This window comes from Mirounga leonina, unplaced genomic scaffold (genome assembly GCF_011800145.1).
Source record: "Mirounga leonina isolate KUSES-001 unplaced genomic scaffold, KU_Mleo_1.0 Mir_125, whole genome shotgun sequence".
NCBI classification, from domain to species: domain Eukaryota; kingdom Metazoa; phylum Chordata; class Mammalia; order Carnivora; family Phocidae; genus Mirounga; species Mirounga leonina.
In genome coordinates, this window is record NW_023270305.1 from 23,502,502 (window position 1) to 23,523,573 (window position 21,072).

The 21,072-nt window shown below is 37.2% G+C and overlaps 1 protein-coding gene across 4 annotated transcripts in view; it reads right to left on the minus strand.

The window, feature by feature from the left end:
- ATL2 (atlastin GTPase 2) overlaps positions 1 to 21,072 on the minus strand; it is a 61,864-nt gene that overhangs the window by 23,693 nt on the left and 17,099 nt on the right. For all 4 annotated transcript variants that reach the window (XM_035000941.1, XM_035000943.1, XM_035000942.1 and 1 more), the window contains exon 2: positions 11,934 to 12,178. In XM_035000941.1, the coding sequence (XP_034856832.1) occupies positions 11,934 to 12,178 (245 nt within the window). The remainder of the gene's footprint in view (positions 1 to 11,933; positions 12,179 to 21,072) is intronic.

Here is a 21,072-nt window from a genome sequence, read left to right on the forward strand (position 1 = left end):
CAAGGAGCATTCTAGTGAATTCTAGAAGCAGCCTCACTGAAAATAGGTACTATTTGTCATAAGTTACTAAAAACAAATCTTAAGATAACTTGAAAAACAGTAAACTAGTACCATTCACTACTGTGGAGACAAAAAAAAAAGCCTTAAAACTCAAGATTCCAAAAATAATCTTAGTCCTCCAGTAAAATAAAAAGAGAAGATCTTTTAGAATGAATCTTAATGGTAAAAGGTAATCTGAAAACACCCGAAGTTTAAATATAGTCAAATACTATAGTGAATAAACATAAGCCCTTGCCAAAAAGACTTACCAATGTAATATAATTATCAACAATAAAGAAACCCTACCTACTCTAAATAGTAAGAAACAAATTCTTATTTCACCGTAGGAAAGATAACATGCCCTAGCAACAAAGTGAAACAACAGCAGGTAAACTTTAAACAAAGAGTTGGTGATCCAGCCAGGTCTGTATGTGTCAGAATACACACAACTTCCTGTTTGCAGGCCTACACACTCCAACTGGGCAGGCTGGAAGAATAAAGGCCATAATAACTTACCAGAGCTGTGAAGAAAAATGACAAAAGGGATAAAATTAAAGATTTAAGTAACACAATAAAAGAGGAGATCCTTCTTAGTTGAGAGACATTCCCCACAAACGCACCATGGATAAAAATCTTAACCTTACAAATCTACTAGGAGGTAGGTTATAAACAATCAACACCCAAATTGTAGATAGAACAATATACACATTCTGACCACCAAGCATCATTTAGTGTTTTCATTTGAATATGTAAGAATACCCTGAAAGTCCTAGAACAAATGAAGAAACATTAGAGTCTTAAAACAGTTTAAAATTGTCTAACATCTTACCTAACCAACCCCATGTCCAACTCCTCTCTTTTGGGGCTAGACAAATAGATAACATTATGACTGACCCAAGTCACAAGCTGGACAAAGAGACAAAGGACAACTCTTATCAACTTAGGTACACACTCAGCAAGAATTAAAATAAAAAATCTGGTTATAAAGATGTCCTTGACTTTGAAGACATTATGCTAAGTGAAATAAGCCAGTCACAAAATAACAATACCTTATGATTCTACTTATACAAAGTACTTAGAGTACTTAAACTCACGGAGACAGAGGAGAATGGTGGTTACCAGGCACTGAGGGGGAGGGGGCAAACGGGAGTTTTATGGGTACAGTTTTGGTTTGGGAAGGTGAAAAAGTTCTGGAGACATTAAAAGAAAGGAAAGCTATGGACCCATATATCTCATGAACACAGATGCAAAAACATTCAACAAAATGTTAGCAAATTAAGCCCAACAACGTATATTAAAACATTATACACCACAGCTAAATGGGATTTATTCCAGGGATGCAAGGACTCAATATTTTAAAAATATTAATAACATAATCATATCAACAAGCTAAGAAAAACCACATGATCATATCAACAGATACACAGAAAATGCACCTGACAAAATCCAACATCCATTCATGATTAAAAAACAAAACAAAACCTCCCAACAGACTTAGAAAGGAACTTCCTGAACTTGATTTAAAAAAAAAAAGTGCAAAAAATCCTACAGCTAAAATCATACATAATGGTGAGAACTTCGATGGTTCCTCCTTAAAGATTAAGAAAACAATAAGGATATCCACTCTTACCACTTGTACTCAACATTGTACTAGAGATTCTAGCCAGGACAGTTACCAAGAAAGAGAGGTAAGAGGTACTTCAGACTGGAAAGGAAGTAAAGTATCTCTACTTACAGATGACATGATCTGGTATATAGAAAACTTTAAAGAGTATACTAAAAAACTACTGGAACTAATGAAGGAATTGAGCAAGGTTGCAGGATACAAGATCAATATACAAAAATCAACTGTACTTCTGTAAGCTTGCAATGAACAATCTGAAAATGAAATTAAGAAAACAATTCCAATACGTACCATAATAGCATTAAAAAAGGAATAAATTAACAAAAGTAAAACATACTCTGCAAACCATAAAACATTTTTGAAAGAAATTAAGGATCTAAATAAATGGAAAAACATCCCATGTTCATGAATTGGAACACTTTATATTAAGACGGCAATACTCAAGTTGATCTCTCATAGTCAACCCAATTACCAACAGAATTCCAGCTAACCTCCCATAGAAACTGACAGGCTAAGTCTAAAATTCATACAGAATTGCATGGGACCTAGAATAATCATCTTTCTTTATTATTTTTATTTTTTTAGAACAGACAATCTTAAAAAAGAACAAAATAAGAGGACTCTCACTTCTTGATTTGAAAACTTACCAAAGAGCAACAGTAATCAGGACAGTCTGGTCCTGGCATTAATAGACATATAGACCAATGAAATAAAATTGAGAGTCCAAAAATAAATTCATGTCTATGATCAACTAATTTTCAACAAAAAAAGTGCCAAGACCATTCAATGGACAAAGCATAGCCTTTCCAACAAATAGTGCTAGGACAACTGGATAGGCACATACAAAAGAACTGAAGCTAGACCCTTACCTATTTCATTATTATTATTATTATTATATACCCTTGTATTATAATTAGTGAAATATTATGTATTAATATATATTCATATAATTATAGCATTATTCATAAGCCAAAAGGTGGAAACCCAAATGTCCATTAACTGGTAAAATGGGTAAATAAAATGTGGTATATCTATACAATCGAATATTATTCAGTCTTAAAAAGGAATGAAGCACTGATAATGCTACAACATAAATGAACCTTTCAATATTATGCTGGGGCACCTGGGTGGCACAGTTGGTTAAGCGTCTGCCTTCAGCTCAGGTCATGATCTCAGGATCCTGGGATCAAGACCAGTGTCAGGCTCCCTGCTCAGTGGAGAGTCTGCTTCTCCCTCTCCTCCTGCCCCTCAACCCCCACTCGTGCTCTCTCTTAAATAAATCTTAAAAAAAAAAAAAAAAAAAATTATGCTAAGTGAAAGAAGCCAGTCACCAAAAGACCATATATTATATGATTTCATTTATGTGTATGTCCAGAATAGGCAAATGTATAGAGACAGAAAACAAATGGATAGTTCCTTAGGGCCAGAAGTTTGGGGCTGGGGAAGGAGGAGTGATAAAGGGTACAGGATTTCATTTTTCTCATTTTGAGGTGATAAAAATGTTCTAAAATTGTGGTGACAGTTGTACAACTCTGTGAATATACTAAAACCCATGAAACTGTGCAGTTTAAGTGGATTTATTATATGGTATGTAAATTATATCTCAATAAAGCTGTTAAAAGAGGGGCGCCTGGGTGGTTCAGTCGTTAAGCGTCCGCCTTTGGCTCAGGTCGTGATCCCAGGGTCCTGGGATTGAGCCCTGCATCGGGCTCCCTGCTCGGCGGGAACCCTGCTTCTCCCTCTCCCACTCCCCCTGCTTGTGTTCCCTCTCTCGCTGTCTCTCTGTCAAATAAATAAATAAAATCTTTGGGGGGAAAAAAAAAGCTGTTAAAAGAAAAACCAAAAATCAAATACACTTAGTATACAAGCTTAACAAAGACTCAGTCATACAAAATCCATCCCATAATACTACAGAAGTCTAGGAGGAAAAGGCGTGTCCACTGGAGGTTCTGCTATATATCCATGTACTAGTGCAATATGTCATAAATCCTATGGCTTGAACATTAAGATTTTTTTTATTTTATTTATTTATTTATTTATTTATTTTTTAAGATTTTATTTATTTATTTGAGAGAGAGAATGAGAGACAGCACGAGAGGGAAGAGGGCAGAGGGCAGAGGGAGAAGCAGACCCCCTGCCAAGCAGGGAGCCCGATGCGGGACTCGATCCCGGGACTCCAGGATCATGACCTGAGCCGAAGGCAGTCGCTTAACCAACTGAGCCACCCAGGCGCCCCAAGATTTTTTTTATTTTTAAGTAATCTCTACACCCAACACGGGGCTCGAACTTACAACCTCAAGATCAAGAGTCTCATGCTCTACTGAATAGCCAGCCAGGCACCCCTAAACTTGCTTTAAAAAAGAAAAAAAAAGATTGATTGATTGATTTGAGAGAGAGAGAGTGTGTGTGTGTGTGTACACGAGCAAGGAGGGGCAGAGAAAGAGAGACTCAAGCAGATGCCCCACTGAGCAGGGAGCACAACACTGGGCTCAATCCCAGGCCTCTGAGACCATGACCCCAGCTGACATCAAGAGTCAGACGTTTGACCAACTGAGCCACCCAGGCGCCCCTCAACTTGCTTTTTGATGAAAGGATTATGGTGAACATCACCAAGTATCTATAGGAAATGCAACCTATTAGTTATTTAAAAATATGTGTAAGAAAATGTTTCAAACAGTGAGAACAAAACATTGCTCAACTAAAGCTTGTAAGTTAAAACAGCAAAATTGTCTGGCAGTATGAGGGAAAGAGGCAGGGAGTTAATTACTTTTAAAAAGTATTCTTCAAAAACAGTTACTATTAATATAAAAGGAACTTAAATTATACAAGACTGTTTAACCCCCTAAATGTCTTAAAGCTGTGTTTGAGTCATCAGTATTTACATTAACAGTCTATTACTTAAGATATCCTTCAATAAATAACCTAAATGAAATCAAGTACTTTAGAAATAGTAAATTTTAACGTAAAAGGAACACAGACTTCAGAATGGAAAAAGATCTGTTGGAACAAATAATTTATGTTCTCTCAAGTCCAAATATATGATGATGTAGGTACCATAATTTTGATGATAATACATAACAGGCAGTACATACATTCGGGGCTTAAAGCTAGAGAAGTGTTTTCAAAGACTACAAATGACAGCACATTTTTCAGGGAATAGATTCAGGAATACAACCGAGAAAGTCTCTCCCAAAACACTGCTGTAAGGACTTGGAACAATATATTGTAGACTCCTCCATCTCATCTGCTTCTGATTCCTCTAGCTTTGGCAACATTTGGTGAAGTTTTTCTAACTAAAATTACTCACACTAATTTTAAAACTGCATATCAGAGAACAGAAGATTAGTTTCAACACAGCAATCAAAATCTAGGAGGAAAAAAAGTCAATGTGCTAATGGAAAAAAGGTAGTTCAGAGTTCACATAACCTCTATACCCAACCCCTTAGCTTATATTCAGGGATAAAAATAAGCCCACCAATTTTTGTTTTCCTTTTTGGAATTCTGATCAACTTTTGCTGGCTTCTTGCATATGCAAAAATAGTAACAATATGAAATTTAAAATTTCAGCAGCTTATTACATAAGTTACACACAGTGCTTCACTTGTAGTAAGTGAAATACACAAAAGCTAATTCAGTTAAAGTAATAATTAAATGAATAAGCTAAATTTCTACATTAAATGTGGCAACAGTTTTATAAGCACGAACCTGTATAGAGTAAGATGATGGCTTAGAACTTACAAAATGCCTACCTATCAGAACAGCTAAAATTAAAAAGACTGACAATACTGTTCATCAGATGTGTAAAGAATTTAAGTCTCTTACATTGCTCATGGAAGTACAAATTGGTAAAGCCACTTTGGAAAAAATTTTGGCAGTCCCTACTACAGTTGAATGGGCATTACGGACCTAGCAATTCTGCTCCTGGGAATATACCCAACAGAAATAAGTACTTATGTTGCCAAGACTTGTAAAAGAATGTTCATGGTAGCTTTATTCATAATAGACAAAAATTACAAATAACCCATGTCTATCAAAAGAAGGAATAAGAAAATTGTGATATCTTCATCCAATGAAATACCACTCAGCAATAACAAACAATTACTGATGCATTAATAACATGAAGAAATCTTAGACTCAATGTTGAGCGAACAAAACTAGACACAAGAATGCATACTTTATGATTACATTTACGTAAAGTTCAAGAGTAGACAAAACTAATCTACTGTGATTTAAGTCAAGATGATGATGGACTCTCAATGTTAAAGACAGTAATACCCAGGGGCACCTGGGTGGCTCAGTCGGTTGAGCGTCTGCCTTCGGCTCAGGTCATGATCCCAGGGTCCTGGGATCGAGCCCGCATGGGGCTCCCCGCTCGGCGGGAGGCCTGCTTCTCCCTCTCCCTCGGCCCCTCCCCCGTTCGTGGTCTCTCTCTCTTTCTCTGTCAAAAAAAAAAAAAAAGATAGTAATACCTGGCAGGGGAAATGAGAGAGCCTTCTACAATATGGAGGTGTTCTCTTTCTTGATCTGAATGGCAATGGTTACAGAAGTATAGGCACATAAAAATTCACCGGCTAGACTAAGGTTTATGCACTTCATTGTACGTAAGTTGTACCACAAAAAAGGAAGTAATAAAATGACCCTAGGAAGAAACTTTTAAAAAAATACCATTCTTCCTCTAAATACATTTCTTAGAAAAGAACATGAAAAAAACAAATTTTTCTTCATGCATTCACACATTTCCCCCAAGTCTCACATCTCAGATATTGTCAGCCTTAGGAAAAAAAGGTGAAATCAAGTTCAACATCCCTCATGGCCAATGCAGAGATATTTATGCTTTTGGCAAATTGTAGGTAGCGGCACAGATGATCCTCAGAGATAATTCTTACTCCTGATCTCTGGAAGCCATTCGGGGAGCAACTCTTTAAAAAGTAAAAAATAGGGCGCCTGGGTGGCTCAGTTGGTTAAGCGACTACCTTTGGCTCAGGTCATGATCCTGGAGTCCCAGGATCGAGTCCCGCATCGGGCTCCCTGCTCAGCGGGGGGTCTGCTTCTCCCTCTGACCCTCTTCCCTCTCGTGCTCTCTGTCTCTCATTCTCTCTCTCAAATAAATAAAATCTTTAAAAAAAATAAAAATAAAAATAAAAACTACATATAGTTTCCCTTAAAATGCCTTTAGCAATTATGTTATAAATGGAGTCAAAACTCTTTACTCATTAAGCATAGATACCAGTGGGCAGCAAAAAAGTTAGCAGGCATGCACTCCTGTCTGTCTACCTCAACTACTGAAGTAAACATGGAAAAGAGACCGTTTACAAAAGAATAGTTCACTGTACGTATGGAAAAGGACCAAACATCATTTTATATAGTGGTTTTAAGAATAAAGACTTTGGAATCAAATTCCCTGGTCTGGATCTCACCCTTGTCATGTCCTTTGAGCCTCATTTCCTCAACTATCAAGCTGAAATACTAATAAGACTGCATAGGGTTAATGTGAATACTGAGTGAGATAGTACTCAGTAATCAGCATACCTAGAATTCAGTAAAGATTCAAAAACTGTTATCTTAAAAGATAATCTATACTTCCTCATGGAAGAATACATCATCTATGAGATGCTTTTGCCAAAAAGTCAAACGTGAGTCTGATCAAGTCCTTAGCTTTAACTAACATTCATAGGACAAAGGAACATGTAAAACTATACAAATGGAATAAAAATCAGCAGATCCGGACTGAGGAAACTCTGTTAAGACCAACAACCAGTTTCTTCAACAAATAAATGGCCAAGAAAAAGAGATGGAGGGAAGCCTAAAAAGAGTTTAAACACTTTAAAGGCCACCAATCACAATGTGGAACTCATTTGGTTCGATCTTGACTCAAACAGTTAAAAATTGGGCGCCTGGGTGGCTCAGTTGGTTAAGCGACTGCCTTCAGCTCAGGTCATGATCCCAGGGTCCTGGGATCGAGTCCCGCATCGGGCTCCCTGCTCTGCAGGGAGCCTGCTTCTCCCTCTCCCACTCCCCCTGCTTGTGTTCCCTCTCTCGCTGTGTCTCTCTCTGTCAAATAAATAAATAAAAATCTTAAAAAAAAAAAAAAAAACAGTTAAAAATTTAAAAATGTAAATATCTGAGTCAACTGGAAAGTTGATCCCTTATATTACTTAAGGAATTATTTATGTATGATATTACTGTAATGTCCAAAGACCCTTTATCTTTAAAGAGATATATACTGAAATATTGACAAATGAAATCATGTATCTGGATATACTTCAAAACAACACATAAGGTATGGAATAAGTTGGGGTATAGATGAAATGAGATTGAGTTGATAACTGTAAATACATGAGGATGCATTATACTGTTATCCACTTTTACATGTGTTAAAAATTCTTCATAATGAAGTTTTTTAAAAAATAGGGAATGATATAAAACTGCAACCAACTCCATACAGAATTAAGATTCTATCTAGAAGAGTTAAGTAACAGCTCTCACCATTGCTTAGTGTTCAATATGTCCCAAGTATTAAGTTTTACATAATTTAATTCTAAATTAAGTTTTGACCTTCCTAAACCGATTCCTGAAACTGAAATTACTTTTACATGATAATTTTTGAACAGCATTTTTGTAATAATTCCTATTATCATAGGAGTAATCTACTTTGGAAGCATGGGATTCACAAAAATCAGCTTACTAAAACTTGTAAGATCAAAGCAAATATCTCCTGACAGTTAATGAATAAATAAAATATGGTATAATCATGTAGCAGATACCAAAGTAACAAAAATAATGATCACTACATGCAAAAACATGGGCACATTTCATAGATAACTTTAAAAAAATAAACCAAACACAAACTCTCATGGCATGTTTTCATTCATGTGAAGTTCAGAAATTGGAAAACCAGTCTGTGGTACAAGAGTTCAGTATAGCAGTTACCTTTGGGGTAGATATTAACTGGGGGTGGATATTAACTGGGGGGTATATATTAACTGGAAGGGATATAACATGGTGGGGGGTGAGGTTCTATATCTTCATCTGGGTAGTGGTAATATGGGTGTGTGTGTGTGTGTGTGTATACATGTAAAATTTCAGCAAGCTATACACTTAAGATTTGGGTACTTTCCTGTATATAAATTATACCTCAGGGAAAAAAAAGTCAAAAAAAGAAAAAATATATTTATCTGAACTATACCCTCAACAACGAAATCAGCATTAGAAAGGGAAAAGTATAAAATACTTAAGAGTATACACATATATTCTGCAGGGAAAAGTCATCCTCTCTCCCACCATTTTACCTACTCTGTCTCTCATTACAGATTTTTATCTCCTTGTATAACTCCCTACTTTTACAAATGAAATAATGATTTTTTTTTTAAATACTGACATAACAGACCTAACAGTTCTCACATAAATTTTTATGATTATTTCATTTATAGCTTTTTGAGAATGACTTTTACAAGTAATAAATATTCTACTTACAAATTATTAAGTTCACCAACAATACTTGAATTTCTGTGGTATTCCTCATATATGGCATTCAGTGAATGTCATAAGTGATATGCTTGTAAGTTCAAAATGTTTCCTACATAATGAATTCAAGAATTAGCAATTTTAGTGACCCTTCTCATATAAACTATAGTAAATGATCAATTCCAACACACGAGGGAATTTTATTCTAGAAAAATGTTTAGTTCACCTCTTAAGTTTACAAAAGAAAACTAACTTCTTTCCTCCTATATTTTGAAAACCTATTTTCAAAATACAAGTGGCCGCTCAAAAAAAACAAAACAACACCTGTGTAAGAAGCTATTTACTTCACAAGAATATGAGACCTAAAAATCAGAATTTCCCCTATAATTCGGAAATGTTTGGTAAATACCTCAGAATATTCTTAGTTTTAAATACTGAAGTTTTCATTTTTGTCCAACAGAAACAAGCTCACATTTAACCTTGTATTATTACTTTACTAACTACTCAAAATGAAAACAGTCATCTATTTCTAAATCATGAAGTAAAATATTTATATTTAGCTCCTTTAGTGAACTGCACCCTTACATAAATTGACTCAGGTCAATAAAGAGGACATACAAAGTCAGTATAAGCCACTACTCATCTCCTACCTTCTTCAGCTAGCATTCCACATTTGCAGACAGATATGGTTAATGAAATAAATTCAAAACTACCCCATTGTGACTTCTTCTTGTTTACTTTCATTGTCCTAGGAAAAGCATGACCCACCACTAAATCAGTGTAAGCAGAGGCATGCTATCTCAAAAATCAGACGTTTAATGTCATTTTTTAATTAACAGAGTAAGATTACTTATACCAGAAATTCTGTATTAGTAATGATATTTCAGCTTAGAGGCCATTAACTAGGTATATAACCTCACTCAGGCCCTCATAACCTTCCGGTGGCTTCAGTGTCTCCCCCAGGAAAAAGGAAATTGTATTAGTTCAGAGACTGCAAATACATGACACACGCGTGGGCTGCTACTCCCCCTCTGAACAACCACTACTAACTGATCAGAGATGGATTCAGAAATGGCACCTGAGGTGAAATTTATCTGTTATTGCTAGGCAAGTGATCTACACTTCCTTTCCCTTTGAACATTCTGTCTGTGACCCACATGCACTGAACAGCTCAGACACACATATATACAATATACATAAGCTAACTTTACCTTAGGGTTAGAACCTCAATTATCATATTTAAATGTACATTCTTTTTTAAAAAGAATATGTCACTATTCATTTCTCTATTTCAGATGTAAAAGTGACAAATAATCAAGTCTAAATGGATGAAATACTGTATCTTTCTCAATTTGCTAAACATGCAAAATAGTGTTGTTTAATATGAACTACATTCTTGATACTGAGGCATACCTGACCATGCCTGAGGAGATCCCTATGAAAAGAATTTCCTGAAAAGCTTCACGGAAAATCAACTAGGAATGTTTACCTTGTTACTTACCTTAAGGCAGATGCACACCCAGTTACAGACTGATACAGAACTCATAAAGGTGAGCACCCTGACATGTGGTTAGGCAATTACATAATTCTGTCAAAGTGTTATTTCTAGCATCTTCATGTAGTTTCTGAATGTCAAACGCCCCCTGTAAAGAAAGTTCTTCCTCCTAAGTGCTCCACTCCAAATTTCCAATTCCTCCTTCTTCGTCCCTATCAAATTCTCACTCCCTCAACGCAACTTTCAACTGTTAGAAAAACATTCTGATTCAAGTGAAATTATTTTTTGCTTTTTTTCAGGGGAGAAAGCCAAAATCAGGGAGGAAGAGGGAAATAACAATTGTTTGGCACCATTAAAAAGTGAAAATCTGTGGAGAAAGGGAGATTCATTGGTCAAAACAGAAAGTAAGTGCTTATTATGGGCCAATTAATGTGTTCAGTGAGAGAGATATGGTAATTAAGATAAGACCCACTCCTGGCAGAGATTAAACTGGCCAGGAACAATAACTAAAGCAGTATCAATGAAACAAATTATTTGTGCCATGAGAGTTGGATATAACATAGTCTTAAAAATCAGAGAAGGCCTCAGGGCACCTGGCTGGCTCAGTCATAGAGCATGTGACTCTTGATCTCAGGGTTGTGAGTTCAAGCCCTAATATTGGGCATAGAGCCTACTTAAAAAAAAAAAAAAAAAATCAGGGAAGGCCTGCTATGCAAAGATTAGCCAAGGATACAGCAACATATGAGAAATAACATGAAACACTTGAGGAACTGCAAAAACTATAGTACACCTGACACAGAGAAGCAAGATATGAAGCTCAGACATCAAGTGAAGGCCTTGGAAGCCACTCTAAGGAACTGGACTTTATTTCAAAATGCAATAGAGACTGAAGCTGACTTATTTGAAGACCATAGGTGCACTTTTACAAAAGTCTCTATCAGCCTACTTCATGCATTGTTGGAGAGGCTTGATCAAGAAGGGGGAGGTGTGAAGAAATAACGGGAGAAATGAACAGTACATCAGAGACTTTAGAGTATACTTAAGACATTGCGAGTTAGAGCTACAATGCCTCAAACATAGATGCTCAGTCATATGCATCATTATGTACTATGCAAAAAGCAATTATGGAGAGGAGGAAGAATCAAGAACTCAAACAAACTTAGATTAATGTCTTAACTGAGAAGTCTTAGCAAGAACTGGATTTTTGTAAAATTAAAGACACAGCTCTCACTATTTTTTGTCTATTATTTTTAAACAAGGTTGGTTGGTTGGTTGTTTTTAACTGGGTTCAATTTAAAAGACACTATTCACCTTGTTATACATATATCTAAGCATGAAGTCCAGCAGAAATGATTTCCCTTTACGAAAAGCTCCTGCCACGGATACCACTACTATGTTAAGATCTCGTATGTGCTCCTGTAGCAATATCTGCTCCAAAGCTTCTTCATCGAGCTCAAAGTTATGGTCATCTTCATGAGCAAGAACAATCTGTACTGGACATGGTTTCTTCATAACCTCATCAGAGTTTACTAGGTCATCATCTTCATAATTCTCACCTAGAATTAAACCAAGAGAAAGAGGTTACTTGAATTCCTGCATTACAAACTTCTCCGAAAGGATCACAAATAAAACAAAACTTCAAGTGACTTCCCCCTTATTCCAGATCATCTGAAAATAGTTACAAAAAGTGATGTTCAAGCACATATTGGATTTCTCACTCCCACTGTAATTGGACCAAGAATATTGCTAAGATTTCCCACTATATATACAGATAAGCCGCAATACGAGTACAGCCTCTACTATTAAGTCTTAACAGCTACATGTGAACAGTAGCTGTTTCTTGAGCACTGCCTTATTCTATAAACAACTTCTGCTACTATATGCACACAGAAACTGGATCTGTGCAAAAGGGGGTTGGGGGGGTCAATTTTGCCCAATAACTCAGAATCCAATTTTTCCCTGTGGGCATCACCTGGAAATTACTCTAAGTTACAAACGTTAAAACAGGAATTGTAAACATTGTTCACTGTGAAACTTAAATGGCTAAGCTAAGGTCCTAAGAAGTTTCTAAAACTGGCACTTACGGTAAAGCTAACGAGCCCCTAATTTAGTAAAAGTAACCTAATAGTACACTTCCCTTATTAAAGCAAAGAACAGGATTAATATTTTAGTGGAAAACACAAGAAGAGTCAGTAAGGTGCAGAGTTATATCCTATAGTTACACTGGCCTCCGGGCTCTTTTTCAAAGACCACAGCCACCACTTCAAAAATCACATAACTCCCCCAAAACAGCTATATAAACTCTTCCTTTGTTTACCCAACACACTAAATGAAGGTAACCTTTGCCCAAGAACTTTACTCAATAGTAATGAATAACTATAAAACATGAAACAGCAGAGACAAATTTCTAAAGTGTAGGCTTCTGTTCTTTTAAAAACAAAACAAACAAAAACACCTAAAAGCTAGTTTCAGAGTCTATATCCCTTGTCTGGCTTTATTCCCTATCAACTGCCTGATTCCATGTAGTAACAACTTACTCCTGGGGACCTTATTTATTATCCTTTCCCACATCAACATTTTTAAAAGACTCTCCCCTTGAACCTGTCTACTAAATGCCCCTTCCCAATCTATGGAGACATACCATATCCATCGTGTCCCTTCTCTCCCAGGAGACAGTCTACTGAGGAGTGGCCCATTGTTAGCCAACACTACAAGAATACCTTATCCAACTAACCACTATTCTTAAAGATTATCTATCTACATTAATGGACTTTTTTTCTCCTTACATAAAGAAATATCTAGCTTATTTGATTTGCAAAAGCTAGGAGCCTTTACTTCCACATCACAAGGCACCTTTAACTGTACACAGCAAAAACAGCAACACTATTTCAAAATGTGCTGCAAACAATGAAAATATAAAGAGCAAGCAATTTCAAAGGAGAATCTTTGAAAGTAAAAGCAATCAATATTTAATTAAAGAGGATATTACCACTTCCAGTTTCAATGGTACACAAATATAGAGTGGTACCTAACTGGTCTCCCTTTTTGCCCCCTCCTCTAATCCAATCTAAATTCCACAAAGTAGCAACTAAATAATATAGGTAAATATCAGTGTGATTAAATTATACTCTCCTTAAAAATCACTGTTATGGAGGATTAACAACTAAAATCCTACACATGTCTTATAAAATCCTGTACTCATTGCCAAATCTCTCCTGCCTCATTTGGTACTACTCTCGCCTCGGTAAACTACAAACAGACAAGCTAGCCTTTTTTCAGATCCTTATGTTATTAAAGCTCTTTCTAGACTCGTATTTCATTCATGATATTCCTTTGTCTGGAATATTCTTTTCCACGTCATTGCCCTAATCAATTCATGCTTATTCCTTAGGTCTCAGTTTAAACATCATTTCCTCAGGAATATCTTTGCTGAGGCTCCTAACCAAGTTTAGTCCTCCTACACTCCCCCAATCTGAATCCACCCATCATTTGAATATTTATGTAAGTACTTATTTATTATATGTCTCCCCCTCTAGACTATCAATTCTCTGTTTAAAACCCTCAATTAGGGGCGCCTGGGTGGCTCAGTCGTTAAGCATCTGCCTCCGGCTCAGGTCATGATCCCAGGGTCCTGGGATCGAGTTCCACATCGGGCTCCCTGCTCGGCAGGAAGCCTGCTTCTCCCTCTCCCACTCCCCCTGCTTGTGTTCCTGCTCTCACTCTCTCTCTCTCTGTCAAATAAATAAATAAAATCTTTAAAAAAAATAAAATAAAATAAAACCCTCAATTAGCAAACAGAGAGAAAAAACAAAACAAACTCTAAGTTCTTTACCATGACCTCCACAGTCCTGTGTGTTCTGGCTCCTACAGTCTAGTCCTCTAGCGGTTTCCTTGAGCAGGCCAAACCTGTTTCCTACCTTAGAATCTTTGTCCTGTTTTCCCCTGTCTGGAATGCTCTGTCCCTAGAAATTCAGGTGGCTTAATTCTCCATCATCTAGATCTCAGCTGAAATATTCTCTCTTAAGTGTGGCCTTCCTTGACCACTCAGTCTAAATTACAGACCCCCCACATCACTTGAACAAAACAGGTTTTTTTCCCCACAGTCTTTTTCAGTATCTAAAATAATGCTTTATTGTTTACATGTCTACCTTGTATCTCTCCCTCCATAGAATATATGTACCACAAAAATAAGGATCCCGCTGCCTTCCACCCAGGTCATGATCTCAGGGTCCTGGAATTGAGTCCCACATCAGGCTCCCCGCTCTGCAGGGAGCCTTGCTTCTCCCTCTGCCTGCCACTCCCCCTACTTGTGTGCTCCCTGTCTCTCTCTGACAAATAAAATCTTTAAAATAAAATAAAATAAGGACCCCAATCACCCTTTTGACCACTCTTGTCTCCCAGCACCCAGAACAGTGCTTGGCACCTAGCAGGTGCTTAATAAATATTTCTTGATTGGATAAAATTTACACATTTTACTCAGGAGTTTTATACCTGCCGCTATGTATTTTATGAGCAAATCTGACAATCACATAATTAGTTTGGGAAAATACTTCCAGCAACTCAAGAGTAGTATATATATATATTTTTTTTTTTTTTAAAGTATGAGGTTCTACCAAGTAATACACTAATTAAAAAGAATCCAAAATGAATAAAGTATGCTAAAATATCACAATGACCAAATCTGGATTGCTGATTTTGTTAAAATCAACAAATAGTCTTGTTCCTACTGTAAAGAAAGCATTAGTTTCTGAAAAATAAAACAGACAGGGGGCGCCGGGGTGGCTCAGTTGGTTAAGTGTCTGCCTTTGGCTCAGGTCATGATCCCAGGCGGGCTTCCTGCTCAGCTGGCAGTCTGCTTCTCCCTCTGCCTGCCACTCCCCCTGCTTGTGCTCCCTCCCTCTCTCTCTCTCTCAAATCAATAAAATCTTTAAAAAAATAATAATAATAGGGGCGCTTGGGTGGCTTGGTCGTTAAGCATCTGCCTTCAGCTCAGGTCATGATCCCAGAGTCCTGGGATCGAGCCCACATCGGACTCTCTGCTCCACGGGAAGCCTGCTTCTCCCTCTCCCCCTGCTTGCGTTCCCTCTCTCGCTGTGTCTCTGTCAAATGAATAAATAAAATCTTAAAAATAATAATTAATAAATAAAACAAACCACTTGGCAGGAAATTTTTTTTTTTTTTAAGATTTTATTTATTTGACAGAGAGAGACACAGCGAGAGAGGGAACACAAGCAGGGGGAGTGGGAGAGGGAGAAGCAGGCTTCCCGCGGAGCAGGGAGCCCGATGCGGGGCTCGATCCCAGGACCCTGGGATCATGACCTGAGCCGAAGGCAATCGCTCAACCGACTGAGCCACCCAGGCGCCCCGGCAGGAAATTTTTATTAGCTTGAAATTTCACCTAGATTAGTTGACTATAGTTATCACTTAGCCAGTTTTCTTTGATTAGCATGGATAAAGATAGGTACCTCAGATATATAGGCAGCAGATGTCTACATAGTCACCATTTCTAGTCTACAGACTTCTAAAGTGCAGCAAACATGTTTCAAAGGTATAATGGAGCACAATGACATGGTTCACTAAGTTTACTCCCCCATCATGATTGCTCTACCAAATCTGTAGTAACTACAGATAAAGTACTTCATTCATCAAATACTGATATAAGCAACTGAATAATTATAATGTACATTTCATTAGACTACTTGTAAACATTAACATACAGTGATTACCTAGATTGGAAATCTTTTTAAATTTAGCATTACTCTGAGATTTTAAACTGAAGTTAAATGCTTGCAGAGAATAGTGATTTTAATTCTATTTCCATTTCTCAGTGTCAAAAAATGACTGAAGGTGACTTCAGACCTCCAATAAATTTTCCTGATTCACTGTTCCAAGTCAGTTCTTCCCCCACTCCAACTCCCAAATGGATCTTTCAAGGTCAAAGCTGAAAGATACCTACCTAGATAAGATCAACCGTTCCTCAAATATTTCCCCATGCCTTAACGCTAAGTATACTTAACCTATTTGTCACAAGGCCTACAAAAAGACATTTGTCTTAGTAAAAAAAGAACAGTAGTTGCCACTGGTTGAGGGGGAAGGACACATGACCAGGTGGAGCACGAGGATTTTTAGGGCAGTTAAACTATTCTCTCTTAAGGTAGACATATGGTATTACACATTTGTCAAAACGCACAGAATATGCAACCCCGTAAGTGAAGCCTAATGTAATCCGTGGGCTTTGAGTAATAATGAGGTGTCAATGAAGATTGTAACAACTGTACCACTTTGGTCTGGAGCAGGGAGGCTGTTGATGTGTGGGGACTGGGGTACATGTGTACTCTGTATTTTCCACTCAATTTTGTGATGAACCTAAAATTCCTCTAAAAAAGGAAATCTACAAAAAAAGACACTTGTCTTTTTTATTGCTCTTTAAACATACTTTATCTTAAATCTGCCAAATTCATACATTCAGCATATATTCCAATGGCAAAATTTACACTTCAGGACTGACCTAGATCTGTCTGCCAGCTTCCAGCATAATTATAAGCTGAGGCAATAAAAAGATGCTACAAATCTGCATTACAATAAAATGTTACTAATGTTAGATTATTTCAACCCCAAACTTGTAGAAGAGAACCAAGTAAAGAGTAATTCACTTTTCAAAAGCAATGAAAGTATATTTTAAGTTATTATTCACATTCCAACTAAAAATGTAAAACAATCTGTATGGAAAGTAGCCTGGATTCAGTCTACTCAGTGTATTTACAAAAATTAGCAGTTTGACAAAAGCAGTATTTTTGTGTCTGGTACTTGGCCCTCAACATTTATACTGTATAACCAAATGAAAACAGTATCTAAGTATTCAGAAGTTTATTCTAGCACATATTTTTAAAAGCCTTTAAGAGGTTATACCATAGCAAACCTATTTATAGGAATTTTATAAGAAAATAAAGATGCTAACAAAGATGAACAAGTTTGTTAGGCAGTGTTTTTTATGGTAGTGAAAACTAATATTGAGTGTGGAACTCTGCTGGAAAGGGACTCAATAGTTCTTTTAACCACATGGACATATTACATGGCTTAAAAACACATCCACACATTTAAGATATTAGGGATATTTAAGACATCAGTATAAAATAAGTGGGAAAAAGGCAGATCACAAACTATTACAACTCATCCCCGATTCTGTTTTGCTTTGTTTTTAAAAACATAGGTACACTTACAGAAAAAAACAAAAACAAAATAACACTTGAGACTTCCTCTTCCAGTCATTAGAGTAACTGCTGGCCCTTTGCCACAAACTGTAAAACTAGGCAAAATATATGAGGCATCGCTTTTCAAGGATGGACAACAGTCATAGAAGAATAATCCTTGATAGAAGGAAACTCAAAAGGTGAGCCCCATGATCACCACCCGCCACCTCTCACTTAATCTCCCCACCGCCTAGAAACAATTTCCTAAACACAGCATGGGGAACCAAAGCACAAGATCTGAGTTTAGGGCTGCTAAAGCAGTTGGAACCTGCTACACAGGACAGAGAGAAAAAGAAGCTGTGCAGAGGTGCAGCCCAGAAGCTTCACAGGTGCAGAGGAATACAACACTATGCAAAGCTTACCAGAAAGCTGCTACTAAAGAATTGAAAGAGGAACAGACACCAGAAATGTTAACAGTATCGGGATACTTTGGCATTCTGGCCCAGCTGTAGTGGAAAGATCTTATGAACATCTCAGACACCACAAAGGCATAATAATCTGATGGGGAGGCTGGCTATGGAAGAATAGATAAAATAAAATGGCCATTACGTTGATAATCATTGAATCTGGGAGATGTATATACACAGGTTCCGTTATGTCCTTCACTTCCCTACATATTTGAAAATTTCCATAATAGAAAGTTTCTTTTTTTTTTTAAGATTTTATTTATTTATTTATTTGAGAGAGAATGAGAGAGAGAGAGAGAGAGAGAGAGAGAGAGAGCATGAGAGGGGGGAGGGTCAGAGGGAGAAGCAGACTCCCTGCTGAGCAAGGAGCCCGATGAGGGACTCCATCCTGGGATTCCAGGATCATGACCTGAGCCGAAGGCAACTGCTTAACCAACTGAGCCACCCAGGCGCCCTGAAAGTTTCTTTTAAAAAGTAGTAAGGCTAGGGGTGCCTGGGTGGCTCAGTTGGTTAAGCATCCAACTCTTGACTTTGGCTCAGGTCATGATCTCAGGGCCATGAGATTGAGGCCTGTATAGAGCTCCAAGTTCAGCGAGGAGTCTGCTTGAGATTCTCTCTCTCCCTCTCTCCCTCTGCCCCTCCCCCCATTTGTGAGCACTCTTTTCTCTCTCAAGTAAATAAATCTTTAAAAAAAAAAAAATAGTAGTGGGGCACCTGGGTGGCTCAGTCATTAAGCATCTGCCTTCAGCTCAGGTCATGATCCCAGAGTCCTGGGATTGAGCCCCACGTCGGGCTCTCTGCTCAGTGGAAAGCCTGCTTCTCCCTCTCCCACTCCCCCTGCTTGTGTTCCCTCTCTTGCTGTGTCTCTCTCTGTCAAATAAATAAATAAAATCTTTAAAAAAAAAAAAAACAGTAGTGAGGCTAATAAAGGTTTTATTAGGAGATGAAACAGCTCCAAATACAAAAGACAGAGATACTGGTTAGTGCTATTAGAAGTAAAAGAAAAGTCTCAAAGATTCTATAACACAGCTTTCTCAACCTTCTACTTTCACAGTCCTTTAGTGATTGGGAGAGACAAAGGAGTGGCATGGAGGATTAAAAAAAAAAAAGTTTTCAAAATACACAATGTCAAGCAATTGTAAAATTCTATGTCTATCCTACCATTCCCCTCAACCTACCTCCCCATAAAAACAGTTCATCTGAACACATCAATCCTTGCCTCCGAAAATCTGAAAGCAAAAACCCTAAGAAACTCATTATCCGTTGGCTAACTAAAAAGTAGGTACTCTTTACTAGGCAAAACTGAAAAAAAATGAGGTTTAAAATCAAATCCATTAAAACAGAAGACAAATTTAGGACTAGATGGCTACACTGGTGAATTCTACCAAACACTTAAGGAAGGGAAAAAAAGAAAAAAAAGAAAAAACAAAAAAACAAACAAACAAAAAAACATTTAAAGAAGAAATTATACCAATTCTACAAATACTCTTACAGAAAAAAAGAAAAGGAACATTTCCCAACTCATTTTATGAAGCCAGTATTATCCTAATACCAAAACTAGACGAAAACATTGTAAGAAAAAACTACCAATAGCCCTCGCGAGCAGACATAAAAATCCTTAATCAAAATCCAGTATTCGGAATACATAAAAAATTCTTACAACTGTTCGGTAAGAACAATTCCATTTTTTTAAAAGACTGTTTGAGAGAGCGGGGGGTGGGGGGGGGAGAGGGACAAGCAAACTCTGAGAAAGCACCCTGACACAGGGCCTGGATCCCAGGACCCTAGGATCATGACCTGAGCCAAAGTCAGATACTTAACGGGCTGAGCCATCCAGGTGCCCCCTAGAACAATTCCATCTTAAAATGGGCAAAAGATTTTAATAAACACTTCAAAGAAGATATATGAATGGTCATTAAGCACATGAAAATATACTCAACACCATTAGATGTTAGAGAAATAAAAATTAATACCACAATCAGATACCACTACACACTCTAATAGCTAAAATTTACAAGACTGACAAAATAGGTGGTGGGGAGCAACTGGCTTGCACATATATTTGTTAAGAGTACAAAATGATACAACCACTTTGAAAAACTTTTTGGTATAGATAAATTATAATTTACCTTATAGAAAGTTAAACATATTTTAAATAATCTCCGCCCAACGTGGGGCTTGAACTAACTACCCTAAGATCTAGAGTCACATGATCTACCGACTGAGCCTGACAGGAGCCCCAGTTAAACATATATTTACCATACAACCTGCAATCACACACCCAGGTACTTAAAAGAGAAATTAAAACATATGACAACAAGGGCACCTGGGTGGCTCAGTCGTTGGGCGTCTGCCTTCGGTTCAGGTCATGATCCCAGGGTCCTGGGATCCAGTCCCACATCGGGCTCCCTGCTCAGCGTGAAGCCTTCTTCTCCCTCTCCCACTTCCCCCTGCTTGTGTTCCTGCTCTCGCGCTCTGTCAAATAAATAAATCTTAAAAAATATATGACAACAAAAGACTTGAAAATGAATATTCATAGCAGTTTTATTCATAATGGACATAAATTGGAAAAAATCCAAATGTCCATTTACTGGAAAATGCATAAATTGTGTTAAATCCATACAATGAACTATTACTTGGACATGAAATGAATTACTGAAATACACACTAACAAAGATAAATCTAAAAAGCTATATACTAAGTGAGAGGAGCCACACACAAAATGCTATAGTGTCCGAGTCCACGTATATGAAATTTTAGAAGAAGTAAAACTACAGTAACAGAAAGCAGATC